General features: G+C 43.5%; 1 protein-coding gene across 6 annotated transcripts in view; it reads right to left on the minus strand.

Annotated features, from left to right (window-relative positions):
- PTPN14 (protein tyrosine phosphatase non-receptor type 14) overlaps positions 1-20,792 on the minus strand; it is a 148,976-nt gene that overhangs the window by 47,976 nt on the left and 80,208 nt on the right. For all 6 annotated transcript variants that reach the window (XM_059674933.1, XM_059674927.1, XM_059674932.1 and 3 more), the window contains one exon: positions 110-207. In XM_059674933.1, coding sequence (XP_059530916.1) covers positions 110-207 — 98 coding nt within the window. The remainder of the gene's footprint in view (positions 1-109; positions 208-20,792) is intronic.

Below are 20,792 nucleotides of genomic sequence, written 5' to 3' on the forward strand. Positions count from 1 at the left end.
CATTCCTAAAGGATCGTAAAGTAAATTTCACTTTTCCCTCCCAGAGGCCGGCGACATCATAATCAAACAGATCATGGGATTTCACACGCCGGTCAGCACAGTCTCTTACCTTGCACAGCTAAGCCAGCCAGCCGAATCACCTGTTCCAGCGTGCACCGCAATCGCCCCTCAAGCACGTCTTTTTTGACTTGCAGGTAATACTGATACCTGGTTCGTGGGAACAGAGAAACAAATAACCTTAAAAAACACATACTTGGAATATATTCCCGTAACATCGGTGTCTCTAGATATCAAACCCTGTGTTCCCAGCAAGATACGCAGGTGATGCTAACAGAGGTCAGTGCTCTGAAAGATGGGAAGTGACCCCTGCCTGTGTATCTTTGTTTGATGTGGCAGGTGCCACACCCTGTTCATTCTGAGGTTGAGAGCCTTCTCATCAAACCTGCCCATTGTGGGCCAGCAGCACGAACCACTGATAAGGGCCAGTTCCTCACAACAGAGACCGCAAGTGAAATCTGCGCTTCCACACCTGGGCGCCCGCAGCCACACAGCTGCCAGAACACATTCCACAGTGTGCTTCCTGAAAAGGTTCTGGAAACACACGATTTGTTTGAAGTCAAAAGTTTGGGTAGGGTGGATCACAAAGAGGCCAAATATTTGGAATTCTGCGAGTGGACGGGGTAAAACTCTTGGGAGCCAGGCTCGCCCGACATGTCTGTGACTCATAAAAATTGAATCGAATGCAACACTGAGCCTCCCAACCCCAAGTACATCCTCAAAGCAGCCAACTGTAGACGGACAGAATGTGTCCATACACAACCTCAGACCTCAGGCCAGACCACTGTTCTCAGCAGCGAATACCGGCATTATCTCCTCTCCAGTAAAACTGCATTCTCAGAATTACCCAAACACTTAGAAATCTCCTCACCCCAAACCTTTTTTTTTTCCAGGCCCCCACTTCCTTCGACCATACCCTTAAGACACAGTCACATCCACAACAGTCAGTCTCCTCCAGCATTACTTCCTGGCAAACCTTTCAACCTTTCTGTTCCTGGTAACCATAACTCTTCCTCTTAACGTTGGCACGTTGGTTAATGCAAGTCTGCAGTGACCCAAACCCTAATGCCTTTGGAGAGAGGCAGTCAGAATTGAGAGCTAATAATCGCTGGCCCAGCTTGACATGGATACCCTTACATCGTGACCAAATGCCTGTTGGAGGGAATAACCAGGCTGCCTGCCCATTGCAGTGTCATCTCTATTGCTTCTTTCCTCTTGGGAAAGACAGGAAAAAGACAACCATGCCAGTCTCTGGTGGGAAAAAACTATACTCAAATCAGAAGAGCCACCTTTAAAAATCCTTTTTAGTCAAACTCAACACATAGCCCTGGCCGGTGCGGCTCAGTTGGTTGGGCGTTGTCCTGTGCACTGAGGGGTTGCCAGTTCCATTCCTGGTCAGGGCACGTGCCTGGGTTGCAGCTTGATCCCCAGTGGAGGGGTGGGGAAGGGGAGGATGTGCAGGAGGTGTCTGATCCATATCATGCTCTCATATTGATATTTCTCTCTCTCCCTTTCTCTCTAAAAATCAATTTTAAAAGTATTTTTAAAAAAATACGTAATAGAAACACAATCTATTTTTCCTATTTCCATCCTATCTCTCAGCTAAAATATTCATATCCTTTTACAGGACCCACTCTCAGAAGGACTCTTTTACGTCCAGTCCACATCTAAATCCGCTCACGTATATCCCTAAGCACTTCCTGTGCGTATACGTGGGCTAGGAGCCAGGGCACACCCTGGAGAGGTCTGAGACAGGGATGCGCATCATCTCCTGGCCAAGCCCCTCACCTTTCTCTCTAGAGCCCTATTAAGGGCTCGATTTTTAAGAACCAACAAGTAAAACATTTTAAAAGGGGCTATCCTGGCATTACCTGCCATCGCTAGAGCCTTTTTACGCTTCACCTCGGAGATGAAAATGATCGGCTGATACCGCTGGGAATAGACCACCAACTAATGAACCCATAGGATCCAGCAAAACAATACACCTAGTGTTCTCACCCTGCTGATCCCAAATTCTTTCTTCAACGATCGCTTCTATAACGCACAAGCAAGTTCCATGACAGAACCATCCCATCCCAGGCAACAGTGAATGCCGCCTACTCACTAGCAAGGAACACCAGGATCGCTCCTGCTCCTGCGGGTTGGATGGAGGTTGTGGGATACAAAGCCGAGGAGCTCAGGAGTGCAGCACCCTTTCCTGGAAGTTGCCTAGACTACAGACTACGAGAGGAGCCGGGCAGCATTCATGATACGGTGCGATTACCCCACGACCTTGGGAATATCACTACAGGAGATTGCAGAAGTGAGAATGGAATTTGGACCCCCTTGGAAACCATCTGCCACATTTTTGCTCAAAAAGGTAAATGATCAAATATAATAATTCAGACGAAAGTAGAGAATATGAGCTGAAATTCTATTTCTAGCGTGCTTGGCTTTTGCTTACTTTTGATCAGCAGCTCCATTCTAACAGCAGTAAAATATAAGAGCGGATCCTATTTTGGAAACATGCAATTTCATGGAAGTAAACTCCACCCTGTCACAGCTCTGGGTGGAGGGGAAAAGAAAGAAACCTGGTCCTCGTGCCAGGAAAGTCAGTATTTGCCAACTTTCCAAAGGGACCCTCTTTAAAACTCAAGTTCACAAGGAAAACTTGTTCCTATTGAAAGACCTGGAAGTCATCTGACTGCTGAGGTCCAACGGGGGGGTTGAGGCTAGGACTCTGCCTTCCCTCTAAGAATTGGGGAACACCGTGATGCCTGCTGAATAAAGGCAACATTTCTACTTTCAAAGTTTCTTGTTTTGTTCTGACTCTAAAGAGGAGATTAATTTCTGGAGGGAACGCAGGTTTCTGTGGGTGAGACAGAAAAGCCTTCGACAGCTGGTGCTGACATTACAACTGGAACTAGACGGTTTCTATGAACCAGTCTCCAAAGACCCATCTACCCGGACCGTTTCTATTCAATCAAGAAATTAAGTGTCTTTTCTGTGTTCCTTCCTCCCCCTACGATTTTGAAAAGGCAATTTTTAAACGTCAGGTGAAGTCAATAGAGCACTCCGTCCACGTGACAGTGGTATCAAAAGGCTTCCAAATTCCACTCCCTAACATCGCCCTCAACGTTTGCAGATGTACTGCTGGGATCTGCAGTCTCTCTAATTCGCACGTGAGGAATTTAGCTAAATACTTACACAACCACAGTTTACTTGCAGGTCTGTTAATACTTCTCGGGCTGAGAAATTGCATGTGGTGTCCTGAAAGGTTTGGACTGTGTGAGCACCGAACCCCCAATAATACGGGAAACAGCCCTCCCACGAGCGAAATATTCCTTCCAAGTCCCGTTCAGTGGAAGTGCCTCACACAAGGAACAGGCAGGAAAATATGAAAGCCTTCAGATCTGATACTGGTCATGCTTCCAGCCAAGGACCCAACATCCTGTGCACCAATCACAGGGCAGTGGAGACAGGAGGGTGGGCGGTGGGGAGTACTGTTCCAAATATTTGCTACAGCTCTCCATGGGCCTTCCCTCTGAGAGGGTCACACCTGCCTACCTCCTTCACTCTGACTAGCTTTGGGGTCCAGAAAATGGGGGTGGGAGTGACACACGCCACTCCCAAGCCCAGCCTTCTGCTGGAGCACGTCGTGTTTCCATCTCCATTTCCCCCGCCTGGAGTGTCCAGACAGGGACTTCCGCTCGGTTAGCTTGAGCCCCGTGGAAAGAAGGCAGTGGGCACAGCACACACAGAGGTGGGCAAGGAACAAGCCTTTGTCTTTGAAAACAACAGAGGTCTGGGCATCATATATTGTCGCAGCATGAGCTGGCCTCCCTTGTTTAATAAGGGGAGGATTTCAAAAAGCCCAGCCCTTTTAGAGATAGGAACTGTGTTGAGGGAGAATGACTTGCCCAAGGTAACACAGCCTCCAGGGCGGGGCCAGACAGACCAGAGCATGGAGCTCTTTCTCTGCAGGGCAACCGCCTAGGCGATGAGAGTGGCATCTGAATCCCAGTCATCGCAGGCAAGTCATCGGTGTCACTGAAGTCCAAAAGTAAACATGGAAATATAAACACCACCACCGCCCGGCCGGGGTGGACTCAGTGGTTGAGCATCCACCCAGGAACCAAGAGGTCGCCGGTTCAATTCCCCGATGTTTCTATCTCTCTATCCCTCTGTCTTCCTCTCTCTCTAAAAATCAATTTTAAAAAAATATATTAAAAATAAATAAAAGCATCACTTCCTGGTGATTTTTATGATCCAATGCTTCTAAGGAAGGACTTGAATAACCAAACTGCCCTCCCTCCCCCATCAGGTCATCTGAGCCACAGCCTTTGAGGCAAACATTGGCACGAGAAATTGTTCTATAAAAACGCAGTACAGGACATGTTTCATAAGCTGGCCCATGGATTATTCAGATCTGTTTCTTCTCAAGGCAACAGCCTCTGGATTACTTCACTGTCCCCTCTCAGAGGCAGAGGAAGGGAAAAAAGACTGAGCTTTGTATTCTAACTACGTGTTAGCAACTTTATAAGACACATAGAGGACAAAGTAAAATCTAGAGAGCAGGGTCTCTGATTGGAGGCTCTTATCTAGAAGGAGAGGCTGCTCGGCCAGCGTGGTTCAGTGGTTGAGCGTCCACCTGTGAACCAGGAGGTGGTTCGCTTCCTGGTCAGAGCACGTGCCCGGGTTGCAGGCTCGATCCCCAGTGTGGGGTGTGAAGAAGGCAGCCGATCAATGATTCTCTCTCATCATTGATGTTTCTATCTCTCTCTCCCTCTCCCTTCCTCTCTGAAATCAATATAAATATATTTTAAAAATAAAAGATTAAAAAAAAGGATAAGACTATTTTTATTGACTGATTTTAGAGAGAGAGAAAGGGGGAGAGAGGGAGAGAGAATAAGAGAGAGAGAGAAAAGAGACAGAAACATAAATTTGTTGTTCCACTCATTTATATATTCCGTGGCTAGTTCCTATATGTACCCTGACCGGGGATCGGACCCGAAACCTTGGCATATCAGCATGATGCTCTAATCTACTGAGCTACCCGGCCAGGGCACTTAAAGGGTCAGACTTTAAATGCCTGCCCCTCACTAGAAAACTTCCTACAGTCAGCAGTATCAGAAGGCTATTGCTAGATTCCCCAAGGACAGTGCAGTATGTACCCAAACACTCGCATTGCTTTCTGGTTGATATTATATTGGGTGTGTGGGGGGGTGGGTGGTGGGGGGTAAAGAATGTACACGCTTCTCTAATATAAAAGACAGAAAAAGAGGGGACTGAGGACACGCTGTCCTAGGATTTGGGGGCACAGGACAGCAACGGAGCATAATTTCACCTTGTAGATGGACAGAGGTACCCACAGGAGAGAAACAGCACATTCCAGCCATTCCTAAGGGTGTTCAGGGCTGTAAATCCAGATAATGGACAGGGCGGCCCACCCTGTTCTCTGGCTGCCAGGAGCAGATAAACAGTACGCAGGCAGGCATGCACCAGATAAACCCGGCCGCCTTCTTCCCTCCGTCCTCTCTCCTCAAAGCCCCTGAGCAGATTCCCAGTTTGTGATTATTCAGGTATAATAAGGTGGTTGGTAGCTGGCCGTTGCACTATCTACAAGCTTTTATATTTAATGAACGTTCATGTTGACCGGCAATACAAACCGCCTGGTCACGCAAACAACAAGTCAACCCCCCTGCAACTCTGCAAACATTGAACTAACCCAACAGGGGAGAGAAGAAAACGAAAAGGCTAGAACTGTAACTCGACAAAGATCACCTTAAAAGGGAAGGTTTTTGGTTTTTTTTTTCCCTTCTGGCCTTTCTCACACCACCAGCCAATACACGTGCCTGTGGGAAAACGCAAACACGTGCATGCACGCGAACACACCGAGACACGAGTTTTCAACATGCACCGATCAATACCCCATTTTGCCAAACATCCAGCTTCTCCCTGAGATTCCTTACGTCTCAGTGAGTCAAAGGATTGCAATTCTTTCCTTAAAAGGATGGTGTTTGTTTAAGTGCACATAAACACACACGGGCCTTGACGACTGGTGGAGAGGGACCTGTGATAGCAAGGTGCTGCGAAAGAGAGAAGCGTGCCCCAGCCTGATCCTGGCTTGCTGCTCCTGAACTCTCGCATTAATTATAACAAATTACAGGGAGCCCAAGTATAGTTTAGAAGTACGATAAACTCCCTAATAACAGCCTATCGTTTAATCAGGGGCTCTCTTAAAAAAGAGTGAGAGAGAAATTCATTCCCTACAATATATCAGAAAGGGCGAGGGGATAGCTACCCTGACCTCCCCTCCTTTCACCCCATCCTGTGGAGTTGGGTGCAGGGTCCCAGCAATCCCGCCGAGAGAATTTGAAAGAACCAACAGGTTTCACCGCTGTGGGCTGTGATCCCCTGAACCAGGAAAACCTGGCATCGGAAGCAGAAATGCCTTCGCCTCAGAAGAAAACACTGTCCTAAACATGATGATGTTAGAATAGAATCTAAGCCTGTTTTGCTCTGTCTTCAAAATCTCCAGTGACTTGGAAAAACAGTCTGGCAGCTCCTCCAAAAGTTAAAAATATGGAGTTACCACATGGCCGGGCAATGCCACGCCTAGGTATACACCCGCGAGAATTGAGAACACGTGTTCACACAGAAACTTGTACACGAATAGTAACATTGTCCATAATAGATAAAAGGAGAATCTAGCCAAATGTCCACCAACTTATGAACAAAAGTTGATCTAGACAATAAAATATTATCTAGCCATAAAAAGGAATGAGATATTGATACATGCTACAACATGAACTCCCCCTTCCCCCCAGCCTGTGGCAACCACTAAGCTACGTTCTGTCTGCACGGATTTGCCACAGGCTGGGGGGGGGGGAGTGGGGAATGATTGCTAACGTTCTGAAAACAGACATGGGTGCTAGTTGCACAAACAACTCTGTGAATATACTAAAAACCACCAAACTGTGTACTTCACAATGGTGAATGTTCCATGGATATTACCTCAACAAAACAAACTTCTAATAACCCTCATCAGGAAAAAGTTCAGACTCCGGATCCAGCACCCCACGGTCTTTACGAATCACTCAAAACTACTTTCTAAATTCTTGCCTCCCCCTACACCACATGCTTGAGTTGTAATAAATATCTGTGCTTCCCAATACCTACCATGTTCATCCCTGCCTCCTCCGTGTTTCCTCTGCCTCATGCTTGCCCAAACTCCTCCACGTGCAGGGCCATCTACTCATCCTTCAAAGCCCAGATGAAATTTATCTCCTTTTGTAACGCTTCCCAAACCCTCTCCACCAGTCAGTCAAAGGACCCCTCTCCCAGGCCCCCCACATGCCAGCAGCATGGTACATGAATATTACCTCAACAAAACAAAACACCTAATAACCCCAATTAAGAAAAAGTTCCGTGTCCTGATTCAGCACTTCACCATCACCTCCTCCCAGGCTGGGAACTGGGTCTTAGCATTTAATGTCACCAAATAAACACTCAATAAGCATTTCCAAATAGATGAAACGCTGACAGAAACAGAGGAAGGGAGAGAGATCATCACCTCACAGTAAGATTATTAGATGTTATTTGTACAGTATGAAAGAGTTTCAGAAATGTAACCCATTGCACAACAAGCAAGAAGCTCTTTGTGTTTAGACAAAGGGTTAAAACAAAAAACTCCTTCAAGGACCTAGAACAGCGGTTCTCAACCTGTGGGTCGCGAACCCTTTGGCGGTCGAACGACCCTTTCACAGGGGTCGCTTAAGACCATCCCGCATATCAGATATTTACATTACGATTCATAACAGTAGCAACATGACAGTTATGAAGTAGCAACGAAAACAATTTTATGGTTGGGTCCCAACATGAGGAATTGTATTTGAAGGGCCAGAAGGTTGAGAACCAACCAATGACCTAGAACAGTGGTCGGCAAACTGCGGCTCACGAGCCACATGCGGCTCTTTGGCCCCTTGAGTGCGGCTCTTCCACAAAATACCGACTTCTGCGCATGGGCCACGAAGTTTCAATCACACTGTACATGCGCGCCCGCATGTGGTATACTTAGGGCACTGAAAATACTCTGTATGATATTATAATGATAAATATATGTCATACATTTGTCTAAACCCATAGAATATACAACACCAAGAGTGAACCCTAATATGAACCATGGGCTTTGGGTGTGTCAACATAGGTTATCCTTCGTGAAAATTCTAGTGAGTGGTGTTGATAAGCGGGGAGTGGGGAGGAGAATATGGAAAATCTCTAGAGCTCTCCTCAATTCTGTTGTAAACCTAAAACTGCTCTAAGTAAATGGTCTTACCAAAATAAAGAATAAAAAATACTGCTTCAGTGTGGACCATTTGTTTACCTGTGAATTATGTAAACTGCTTTCTGAGCTCCCAAGCAGCAAAGAAATCACTTGGGGATGAATCACAGCCAAAGATCAACAATAGCCTGAAATAAACCCTGATGGTGGGCAAATGGAGCACAGACCAAGAAGGAACAAGGCTCCGTGGGGATCCCCATGGCCAAAGCCATTCCTCTGCATTACCATGGTACCATACGGAGCCAGATCCCTTACACTCCGAATAAATATGGCTTGATTCATCAGCTCAAACCACATACCTGTCTGTCCTGAACATCATGTGTTCTTTTTTTTTTTTTTTCATCATGTGTTCTTACTATTACCTACAATTCCACTGTGGGGAAGGGAGCTTAAACTACATCTGGAAGTTGGGGGATTCAAATGCCTAAAGATCTGTCTTCCTGGTAAAGAGCCAGGTTCGTGGCTAAGATGTTTGCATAACATCCTTCAAGTTTTGGTGAGCTGGCAGATGGAAGAACAGTACTGTTGTTAGCAATATGTCCGGTCTGAAGGAGAAAATAAATAAAAATCAACAAATATGAGGCAAGAGGATCATCTCTGTGGACAGGCACGAGTCCTTCCTTGTAATTCCTAATTAAACAAGTGAACAACTGCCAAAAGAAGCCACTTCTGCCCTGGCTAGGTAGCCCAGTTGGTTAGAGTGTCATCTTGATACACCAACGTTGCAAGTTTGATTTCTGGTCGGGGGGGAAAAAAAAGAATCAACCAATGAAATGCACAAATAAGTGGAACAAAATATCGGTGTTTCTCTCTCTCTCTCTCAATTAATTAATTTAAAAAATTTGTTAAAAAACCACACACACAACGAAGCCACTTCTTCTGTTGATGATGTCATGTCCTAGAAATGAGCAGGAAATACTATGGGCTTAACAAATGTTTGAAGAATAAATGATGGAATGGAAGTCAGCAATCAAATATATCCTTAGATACTATGAGAGAAATAGAAGTTCCCAGCCTATATTAACCCCTAGAGTGCCGGGGAGGGCGATCGCGCTCCTCCTGCAGTGTCACTATTAGATGCCAGTAGTTCCCTCTTTATTGACAGGTGGCACCTAAGTGCAGATTCCTTATGATGCCGAATGTTTGTAGTTCTAAAATTGACCACTGGCGTTTATCTCCCTAATTTTTTACAGGTACTACGATTTTATGAAGTTTACTCAGATTTTGTAGCCCTAAAGCTTCGAAATGGCGCCCAGTTCTAAGTCTGCTTTTATTAGTGATGATGATATTGCTAAATATGTCAATTCTTGCTGTGAAGATGACGATTTTGTGGAGGATATTGGAGAAGGATGTCCCTCTATTTTAACATTATCTGGTTTGTTCAAATTTTTTTCTACTAGTATTTTATAATACAATCAGCAAACAATATATGTTAAAGATGAAAACAAAGGTAGTAAAGGTTTCCTTAAGTTTTTGAATATGTCACTTCATTTACTTGCGATTCATAATTTTTTTCCTAAACTGCTGTAAAATCAGCAAAAATGCCTTGGCAATGTTAGCATAGTTCCTAGGATATTGGTTGGCACTCAAAGGGTTAAGTCAGATGGCTAGATATGGAGGGTATCTGATCACTGGTGGTGACCAGAAAACTCAGTATAGATGGAGGTGAATGGGGAGACCACTGGGTACTAGAATTCTACCTTCTTCAAGCCAGTCTCCTACCATCAGAGCAGGACAGCACAAAGAGGAGGCCTTCTTCAGCTCTTCCAAATGGAATGTGCTAGTCTACCCAGCCCTTACACACCTGCTGGACTCAAGAAACAACCTATGATTCTATATTGGCCAGAAAGCAAGTGATGAGCCAGGCCAAGGGCGTATCTTCCAGCTGTGAGGGCCTGCAGTCTCAGGTAAGTGTTGGAAGGGAATGATCTGTCATTGATTGTGATTCTTTTCTGTGCACAGTGGTGGGCTGAGAATCTTTTGTTTTCAGTACATCCTGTCTTTGGACTCTGACACCTCTGTACCCCACGTGAACAACCATCTATCTACATATTTCCCATTTCTATCAGCCCATGCATATCCTGAGGGCAGGGACCACCCCTTTTTGTTCAATAATTCACAGACCTAGTAGAAGACCTTAGCTTTGGTAACTACGCAAAAAGCATTATGATCGTTTACTGACTCAGAGAAACCCAGTGGGTAAAAAGAATGCTTTTTTGGAAGTTAGCCACCCAAATAGGTGGCATAGAACAATACTGGACTCGGCAGAAAAAAAAGAAAAATCCCCAAATCACATAAACTCCAGGTACTGCACAATAAAATGTCTTTCTCCAGCCACCGAACTGGAATAATTCATTCCATCCTCTGTGTTTCCACTGCATTTTTTAACTCTAACATGGCATTGATTAGGTATTTCTATGTAGATCTATTTTTGCTTCTTTGGCTACTTTAAAAGCTTCTTTTGTTCTGTATTCCCCCCTCAACCTCTAGCACACGGGAGGTGTTCTCTGTACGTTTCCATTAGACCATTGTTACGTTTCCATTACATCTTGGCAGCTATCTATGATGTGGCCTTATTTATGTCCAGCCAGTTAATGACAGACTGGCTGGAAGCAACTTTAATTTGTTCCTAGGGCCCTCTGAAAGAAATAATAAACACACACACACGTGTCCAGCCAAAGCTTGGCACACTTGAATTCTCCACAATTGAAATTTTAATCAACTTCTCTAGATGTTAAAAAACCAAAAGATTCGATAATCCTTAATAATAACAGTGCTTTCCATTTTGGGAGTTGTTTTCCAAGTGTTTTCATGGGTCATAATTCACATCGTTTCATATTCGCAACAACCCTTTAAGACAGTCGCTACAATTTCCCACCTACCCACGAGGAAGCGGAGGCTCGGAGAGGCGAGGTGACTTGCCAAGTCTTCTGATTTTAGTCAAAGGCTCTTTCATGACAACATGTGCCTGAGGAGCAAACTGGCACTGTTGGCAGTTTCTATAAGTCGGGAGCATACATCTCAGAGGAAACATTGGAAGGAAGAAAAGAACTACAGAAAGTTGTAAACACATTCCAACATGAATCCGCTAACCACTTTCTGATTTTTTACTGCTGGAAATGAATACTTTCCTTCTGCAAAATCTTCAAAAGCAGTTGGAGACACAACTGCCAAAGATAAAAATCCCAAACCAGCAAACATCTCACGGCCCAAGAATCCAGCGTCTTCCTAGGCTGAGATTTCTGCCAAAATTGTGCTTGACAGTCTCAGGCCTGGAAAATGTCTCTACAATTCCTCCTTTCAAAGCCCTTCAGGGGCTGTGGGATGAAAGGACTCGAGCCTCCTCTTGTTGAGTACAATTTGAAGTAATTTTAGATGTGCTTCCTTCTTTTATAAAGTTGTACTTTTCTAAATGCCCCAGTCTCTGCGAGGCAGTCCTCTACAACCCACAATAAACTTTAAGGTAGAAAGCGCAACTTCCTAGAGAGGAAAATGAAGACCCAAAGTGACAACTGACTACACACAGGTAGAAATAAGCCCACTGTGTGGGTATGGGGACAAGGAAGACAGAGCTGTCAAGCAGAGAACTGTAATTCCCACATCAGAGAAAATCCCTCATTACCTCCATTTTATGGAAAAGGCTGCTATAAACACATTTTTCCTTTTATTTTTATGTTTAAGAATTTAAAAGGATTTCATTAAAATAGGAACACATCACATGCCTTCTTAGGAACCAAGAACTCGGAGGCATAAAACCAAGAGAAGGACACCAGTTCCGGACAGTCAGTGATTGTGCCGGGCATAAGGCCATACTCAGAGGCCATGATTCCTCCAGAAAAATTCCCCCTTAAACAAAAAGCTCAGTAGGCCTCTCCTTAAAATGATGACTGCAGAAAATATATGGCCTCCCATATCCTAATACGTTCATGAAACCAGCACAAAATCTATTGGTTAGAAATCATTACAAAACCTGTCAAATTCTATTACTGTGATGATTTCTTAGCTTCTTACAAACTAAACCAACTTAGACCCAATGTGCTGGTAAAATATTAGAAATATATTAGTAAATACATTCAATGATTCATCCGTCTGTTCAACAGAACTTAATGAGCACCTGCTACCCGCCAGTTGTTCTCAGCACCCGGGATATAGCAATGAACTAAAAATCCCAGTCCCTGTCCTCGTCCAAGGAATTTACCTTCCAGTGGGGATGCCAAGCAATGATTAAGCCAATAAGTAAGTTTACTGAGATAAAATTAGAAAGTTGTATGGAGAGTAGTGAAGTGGGAGGTGGTCAAGCAGGGTCTCTGATAAAGTGAACTCTGAGGGGAGATCTGAAGGAAGTGAGGAGCTGGCCATGTGGGTATTTGGGGAAAGAATGTACTACTTCAGCAGATACAAGGGCCTGAAGGAAAGCATGTGGTGGGGTGGTTTCAAGGAAGCCAGTGTAGCCTGAAGTTCAGATATTTGTAGGGGACCATTTACTCTTCCCTAATAGACTGGAAAACCCATTCAGGACAGGAGTGACATCTTATCCTCTCTGCATTTTACAACGTGCCTTATACTTAGGAAATACTGTGTTGAATGAAGGCCCAGAAGTGAGTCTTCAAGGCAGAGGGGAGAAAGGAAGAGGGAGATGCTTCAAGAACTGCAAGGAACAGAGGGAGGGCCAAGAAACCCAGGTGCCAAACAACAAAGAATACGACCAGTCAGACAAGTAGGAAGGGTTTGTGGAAGGAAGTAGAAGGCCCTAAGGAGGACAGAGCCTTGCAATGCTGCAAATGCCTCTGCATGTTGGTCTTTGCCTTCTAGGCAATGGGAAGCCATTAAACATTTTTGATAAAAGGACAATGATGAAGCAACAACCCTTAAGAAAGACGCTGAGAGTTGGTACGTACACCCTAATAAACAGATGGACAGGAGAGATACAAGTCATGAGGCCAGATAATAATAGTGCCAGGCACTGTAAAGCATGCCTTTCCATTTACTAACCAGTTTAACCCTCAGAAGATCTTTCTGATCATGAAGAAACTGAGTCTTAGGGAGGTTAAATCACTCATCCAAGGGCACGCAGAGAGCAAGTGGTGGAGCTAGAATTCAAATCCAAGTCTGTCTGACCCAAAGCCTATGCTCTCCACCAAGCCACTGTGTTTCTGGCCGGAGGTAAGAGAGCAGAAAGCAGGGGCGGAGTCGGCGGGAATGGATTTGAATGGCAAGTGGTGCTGCCGAGTGTTCAATGTGTGCAGATGCTGCAGCCACACGGTGTAAGTTTCTATCACAGCTCTGTCACTCATAGGGTGATCTTGGGCAAGTTACTCAACGACTCTGTGTCTGTTTCCTATTCTGTAACATCAGGGAAATAATGAGTTTTTCTAAGAGTTGTTGTAAGGACTAAATAGCCTAACACACAGAAAGAGCTTAGAATTAAGCCCTGCCATAAAATACTCAATACATGTTAGTAATCATCAATATTATTAAGAAAGATCAATAATCCCAACTGAGTAAGTGCTTGCTTTTGTGTTTATGGATGTCTCCTCAGGGCCTCAAACGTGAATAATGAATTCAATATACGGAGCAATGAAACCAAGATCAAGTACCTAAGGTGTTTCCGCCTTAAAATCTGCTTTTTATTTTTCTGGGAGTAATAAAATTTTTGGAGCACTGTTGGGTAAAACATACTCAGCAGAACTGAGTACACTCGTCAAAGCCATGTGCAAGAATGTCCACAGGATATATACTAGAATGTCCTTAATAATGTACTAGAAATGGAAACAGCAGCACAGTTCATAACAGTTCCAAAATGGAAACAATCCAATGACCTTCAACAATAGAATGGGGAAACTAGTAAATTCCTGTGGTGGAATATTATGCAGCAGTGAAGGGGGAGGGGTGAAGTGGTGGCTGGAGTGTGTTAAGTGGAGGATGTGAGTATGGGACACATGCCAGATGCAGACACGTGGTGGTCTGCAAAGACGCAGCTCAAGCTCTGATCAAACTGGTTTCTTTTAGGAGACACTGGAGTTAATGAATTGTGATGCCCTTTACCATTACAAAGTTCTGTGTTTCTTAAATAAAAACCCAAGCAGAGAATCTTCCCAATGCTCAAATGAGCCTATGGTTAGCTAATCTTCACGAGATTAGCAAACATGACTCTAGAGCAGTGATGGCAAACCTATGGCATGTGTCAGAGGTGACACGCGAACTCATCTTTTTGGTTGATTTTTCTTTGTTAAATGACATTTAAATATATAAAATAAATATCAAAAATGTAAGTCTTTGTTTTACTATGGTTGCAAATATCAAAAAAATTCTATATGTGACATGGCACCAGAGTTAAGTTAAGGTTTTTCAAAATGCTGACACGCCGAGCTCAAAAGGTTCGCCATCACTGCTCTAGACAATTAAATACACATATATTTAATTCTCCACGACCAAAAGCTAGATTGATTCTCTCACTTATTTTAATGCTCTCTAACCCAATTACTTACACATTGGGTCAAGGGTAAAATGTTTCGTGTGTGTGTGTGTGTGTATGTGTTTCTAGGTAAAATGCAAGTATCACAGGATGACTCCCTCATTCAATTCTCTCATTCTCCTACAGATCATCAAAGCTCTAAATGGATTTCTAATTGTACTGTAGTTATAATTATACAATGTTACCAACTAGAAAATAATTGTGTTAAATCAGAAAGGAAAAATGCCTACTTTAGGGTATAACAGTTAAATAATTTCAGATGCCCTTTTAAAAATCAACCAGGTGTAAAGAATACAGCCTTCCTATATCTGGTATTTTCCAACTTCCTGTGGATAAACTACTTCCAAGCCAAATTTTTAAAAATAAGAGTGGAATATTTTTTGTGAAAAATTATCAGAGTATTAGCTCTCAGGATAATGCTTTCATACTCATAACAAGAGGGAGCACATTAAATTATGGGCATGTGTGTGCGCATGCATCTCAAACACAAAAATCTCTCGATCTATAGTAAGAAGGTAGTCATAGCAGTTTGTTTGGAAAGTTAAGATACCTGCTATCCAGAAATGAACCTTTCTATCTTTCAATTTTTCGCAAATATATTGTGCTTCTGGTTAGTAGTTGGAATCAAGGATTCTATTAAACAGTATAAAAATAATGTTTTTATTTAAGAAAACTGATCATAAAAAGAAATCTTAATGTTTTCACAATTTTAGAATTTTACTTGGCTAAAATTTTATTTTTCTCAATTTACCTTTGTTTCATCTTACCTTTACCTAAATGCAGTAGAAATTGACAAATCAGAGAATGGAAAGAGAATTACTGAAATCGAGTAATTCTCAGTTTTGAAAAATTCTCATGTTATAAAATTAAATCTAAAATTTTAAAGCCTGGGGGACTAACGAGGTCTTGTTTAAGATTTTAGGGTCCTAAAACAGCTGTTATGACTTTTTTTTTTAAAAGATGCACATGATGCTAAATTCGTATACAATAAACATATGCCCTTATGTTTATATATGCATGTAAACATACATTATATTATGCATAACCTGTTATGCATTATTAAAGTTTCACTGAAAGGCTTAAATGTTATATTCTGAAATAGAGGAAACACAACCTGACTAATATCTTTGCAGAAACTTGGGTTAGTCCATTTAGTTTATCCCATCACCACTACTCCCATTGGATATCTATTTTACTTACTTTGCAATTCTATAATTCCTTCCCAGTTCCTCGAAATCCACCCTGAGAGTCTCTAACATCTATTTCCTAACATCAAACACCAGCTGCAGCTGAAGGAACATCAGGATACAGTTGCATTCCACCGAACCAAAGGTAAGCGTACAAATCACATAGGACTGATTCAAGCCAGATTTGATTCTGGAAGTCAGTACCAGAAACTGCATTTTTAAAGAATGCCACGGGCGATTCTGATACAGGCGAGTAAAGACCACACCTAAAGAATCAAAGGGCCCCCAGCGTCTCAGTCATTTTTCCTTTCACAATCCTCACTTACCAAGAGTCCATCATCTCCTTAGATCATCTTTCCCTGGAATCTGTTTGCCTTCCTCAGAAGGCATCCTCTTCAAGTTACAAGTTCTGCAAGATTAGCATCAGGTCAGCCTGGCCGCGCCTGCTGCAGCTCACCTGGCCTCCAGACCCTGAACAGCTGCTCTGACCATCTGGGAAGCTGGTGGCCAGGCCTGCCTTATCCAGTTTCCTTGCTCTCACCTGATAACCTCAGCAGTAAGCAGACCGGCCTGGGTCCTCGGGTCTGGATCTGCCCCCTGGTATGGGACTGGGATGAGGGCAGGGCACCTCCTTAGGGAATACATGGTTATGATTACCATAATTTTGGCAACTAAATTTTTTTGGCTTTAGTTAGTTTTGCAATTCCATCTTTGGGACGTGCCTGAGAGAGTAAGGGACAAATCTGAAGTCATCTTCAACATCATCAAGTACTTTGTCTTTTGAGGGTGATTTTGACTTCTGCGGAAGGCAAACACCAAATCTGTACTCAACGGAGTTCCTCCTGAAATAGGGTTTACAGTGATTTGGGCTCTGCTAATCACCAATGATGCACTAAGCCCCTTAGGGGCACTGTAATGTCTCCACTTAGCTAGACCAAACTATTTCCCAGAATGCTCTTCCAGGGGACGTTTTCAGTTAGTGACAACCAGGAGTGATTCTTCTACCAGGTGACTCCCCACCTACCTGCACAGCTTCCTAAGGAATGCAGCAATTTCCCCAATACCTTCTGATAGGTCTTTTGTATTTAAAAAACAAACACTATTTGATCACCTACTATGATAGGTGCTTTCCGAATTAATCCTCATTAGTAGCCATGCTGGTATTTTCTCCTGATTGACTATCACACAAATGATGAGTTTGGGGAGTCTACAGAGCCTGACCAAGAAACAAATACTAAGACACAGGTCTTCTCACTTCAGGGCTGTGCTCCTACCATAGCAGAGTCTTGGTTTTGAACTACATTTTATTCCTAGCTATTATTTTCCTTGACAATTAGGCTGAATACCAGTTCTTTGCTGACTCCATCGATCATTCACAATAGACAACACAGTCCGGCAGATACTACATAACTCGAATTCAAATGTTTCCATCAGTACCCATCTTTTCACAGTTGGTCATTGATTTCAAGGATCCAAACCACTGATCTTTCTGAGTTTCTCTCAGACACCTATGGGCTTCTCTCTTTAGTTAGCATCGTAAACGTCTTCTACCTTCTTCCAAACACATGTCCTAGCCAAAAAATATGTTTCCGACATTGTATCATCTCCATGATTTTCTATTAAAGCATGAAGTGTCTGACTTGCCTTTTAGCTAAACTTGACATGAAATTTGCTGAACTGGACTCTGAAAAGCATTGACACGTTTATGCTGGCGAAACCTCTACTCACTCTCCCCCCATCTGCGGGCACAAGAGTGACAGGCTGACCTTGAGAGAGAGCGTGCGGCTAGAACCTGCTGCAACACGTCCCCTCTATGACTCCTCCTCCTCTACTCTCACGAACACCATTATTCCATAGTCACACCTGGTAACTTGACACTTGCTGACACCTTCCTACTGTGTATTTCCAATGTCTCCATTTCCCACCCTTCTAAAGGGCTTAGTGTCATCTGAAAGCTTGGCAGTTCACTCCGTGCCCAGGGCTGCAGATCACTGATAAAAACGTTAAAGAAAACCCATCTTCGTTCCAATCTCCACAGAATGCTCGCTATTTAAAGACTGTTCAAAGAAGCGCCTGTTTCCCCCTACCCTTTGTTCCTTCTGTCTAAACTACTTCCTTCCCTTTGACAAAACTCATCTCTTCCAATTCCACAGCCTGTCTCTTTGGTGTTGCAGGGGAAGGGTGGGGAGGGTGGGCACAGGCTTTTGGGAAGTTTCAATAAATCGTATCTATGGGTTTTCCCATGTCACAGGCTTGGTTCACTTTAAACCAACCACTCTAGTCCCATTCAATGTCCCTTTATCTCCCTGGTTCTCCGTCTCTTCATCTATAAAATAAAGCAACTAGCCCTAGGTGGTTCAGCTCAATGGATAGAGTGTCGGCCTGCGAACTGAAAGGTCCCAGGTTCGGTTCCGGTCAGGGGCACATGCCTGGGCTGTGGGCTCAGTCCCCAATGGGGGACTTGTAGGAGGCAGCCGATCCATGATTCTCTCTCATCATGGATGTTTCTATCTCTTGCTCCCTCTTCCTTCCTTTCTGAAATCAATAAAAATATTTTTTAAAAAAGCAACTGGCCTTTGTAATCTGTGGTGTTCCACGTCCATATAGAAAAACTGAAAGTAAACCTTAATCTGTCTTGATAGACAGCAAACTGTACTTTCTCAAATAGGCTGTGTTGTTGAAGATGGTGATTTTTTTGTTTGTTTTTTGGGTTGTTGTTTTGTGTGTGTTTTTCCCTACAGGACATATGGTACCTCTCTGGTGGATGGAACTTTTCATAGGTAATCAGAGATGATGCAGATATTGACATAAATCAAGAGGAAATCTGAAAACCCGGAGCCACATCTCTGCCACATAAAGTACAGGGATGTGTCATTGGGCACTCTGGAGTATTTCACATAGAAGCAAAGTTTTCCAACAGACTAAGGGAAATGACACATCCAGTTGTACCATCTACAGTCTTTGTGGGCGGCTGTGTGAAGCCAGCTGGACTCTGAGGGCATCAATCTCATGGAGCCAGTGAGGGATGGGTTGATCCAGGGCTGAGAAACACTTCGAATTATGTGTGCAGGTGTCCGAGGTCACCACCTAAATGCCCGCAGGGCCATGCAGTCTCAGGAAGGAGTAAATGCTGCTGACTGCATCACTATAGGGCGTTGGGGACGTGGGGCAAACCAGTCAGTATATGCCTCTCTATGAAGCATCCAAACTCAAGTCTTTGAAAATCGTCCAGGGGAAACAAAACCACCTACAGACCAGAATCAGCCCTCATGGGACCAGTTTATAATCTGACTTTACAGGTACTCTAGTCCTCTGAAATCCTCTGCACTTCAACAGAATCTAAACTTGCTAGAGGGGGCACAGGGGGACGTAATATAAAAGATTCCATGTATTTAATAGATGAAACCTCTACTTGTGAGTAACTTTTTTTAAAAAAACAATCCTTTTTTAAAACTATTTTTATTGATTTCAGAGAGAAAAGGAAAGGGAGAGAGATACAAACATCAATGGTGAGAGAGAATCATTGATTGGCTGCCTCCTGCACACCCCCTTCTAGGGATCGAGCCCAAAACCCGGGCATGTGCCCTGACCAAGAATTGAACCACGACCTCCTGTTTCATGGGCCTATACTCAACCACTAAGCCACACCAGTTGGACAAAAACAATCCTTTTTTAAGAGAATAAAAACAGTGCCCACCCTGTTTCCCTAGGGTCCCAGTGAGGACTGAACATCACTGAGGACACGTAGTGCAGCAGCTACACAGAAATGCCGGCCGCTACCATCATTCCTATTACTACACTGTGCCTGGTGATGGAATGTAGTTCTTCCACAGAACCACAGAGAATCATAATATCCTCAGGCTGGGGAGCGTTAGGTCTCGTATTGGTCAGACAACAGCCACGCCAGAACGCACAGAAAAAGGATCCTGTGCATTCCAGCTCCTGCTGCCACTCCAGCACCGTGGACCAATTTAATGTGGGAATACGCAGCACATCTGTCCATTTCCTCCTCCATCCCCACCCACTTCACTCCAATTCAAGGCCCCAGCACTGAGATGCCAGGAATAACGGGGAGCAAAGAATTCTACATCTACTCCCTGTGCTTCCCCTCCCCGCAAGGTGTGGTGGGTTTTTTTAATCCATTATTGAAATCAACACGCCATTCCCAATCCCACCCATTATAATGATACCCCTCCAAATTCTAAGAATCCCTTATAAGGAAGTGGGTGTCTTTTTAAAAAATCAGAAAGCACAGCTGGCGTGCTTTGACATGACAAAACAGCTCCTGTTTGTTTTCCCCTCTCCCCATCCCTCGGCTGAAGGTAAACACGGCTGTGTGGGATCATCATGTTCTACTCAGCTTTTGCATACATAGAATAATCTACATTTTTAATCCATGCTCTACTACAAATCTTTATCATTCCATGGGTCGAATGTTGAATCATTTGGAATTAATGAATGAGTGAATGAACAAATGAATGTATCTTTGTAAATCAAGGAATACACGTGGATAAAATTAATACCCTGGCTTAAGAAATTGATATTTTCAGAATGGCTTAACAGCAACACATGATTTTTGTCTGCTTTTGAGCAGTTCAGAATAGATCATCAAATACTAGTAAACACACACTAACCATCTGGTTAGAAATGAGATCATTTTAACACTTTAAAGGCAAAGGTGTTTTCGGAAGTACTACTTAACCTAATTTTTAAAAAAAACAAACACGTTGCTTTACTTATTAAAACAGAA

Source organism: Myotis daubentonii, chromosome 18, assembly GCF_963259705.1.
Source record: "Myotis daubentonii chromosome 18, mMyoDau2.1, whole genome shotgun sequence".
Lineage (NCBI taxonomy): Eukaryota > Metazoa > Chordata > Mammalia > Chiroptera > Vespertilionidae > Myotis > Myotis daubentonii.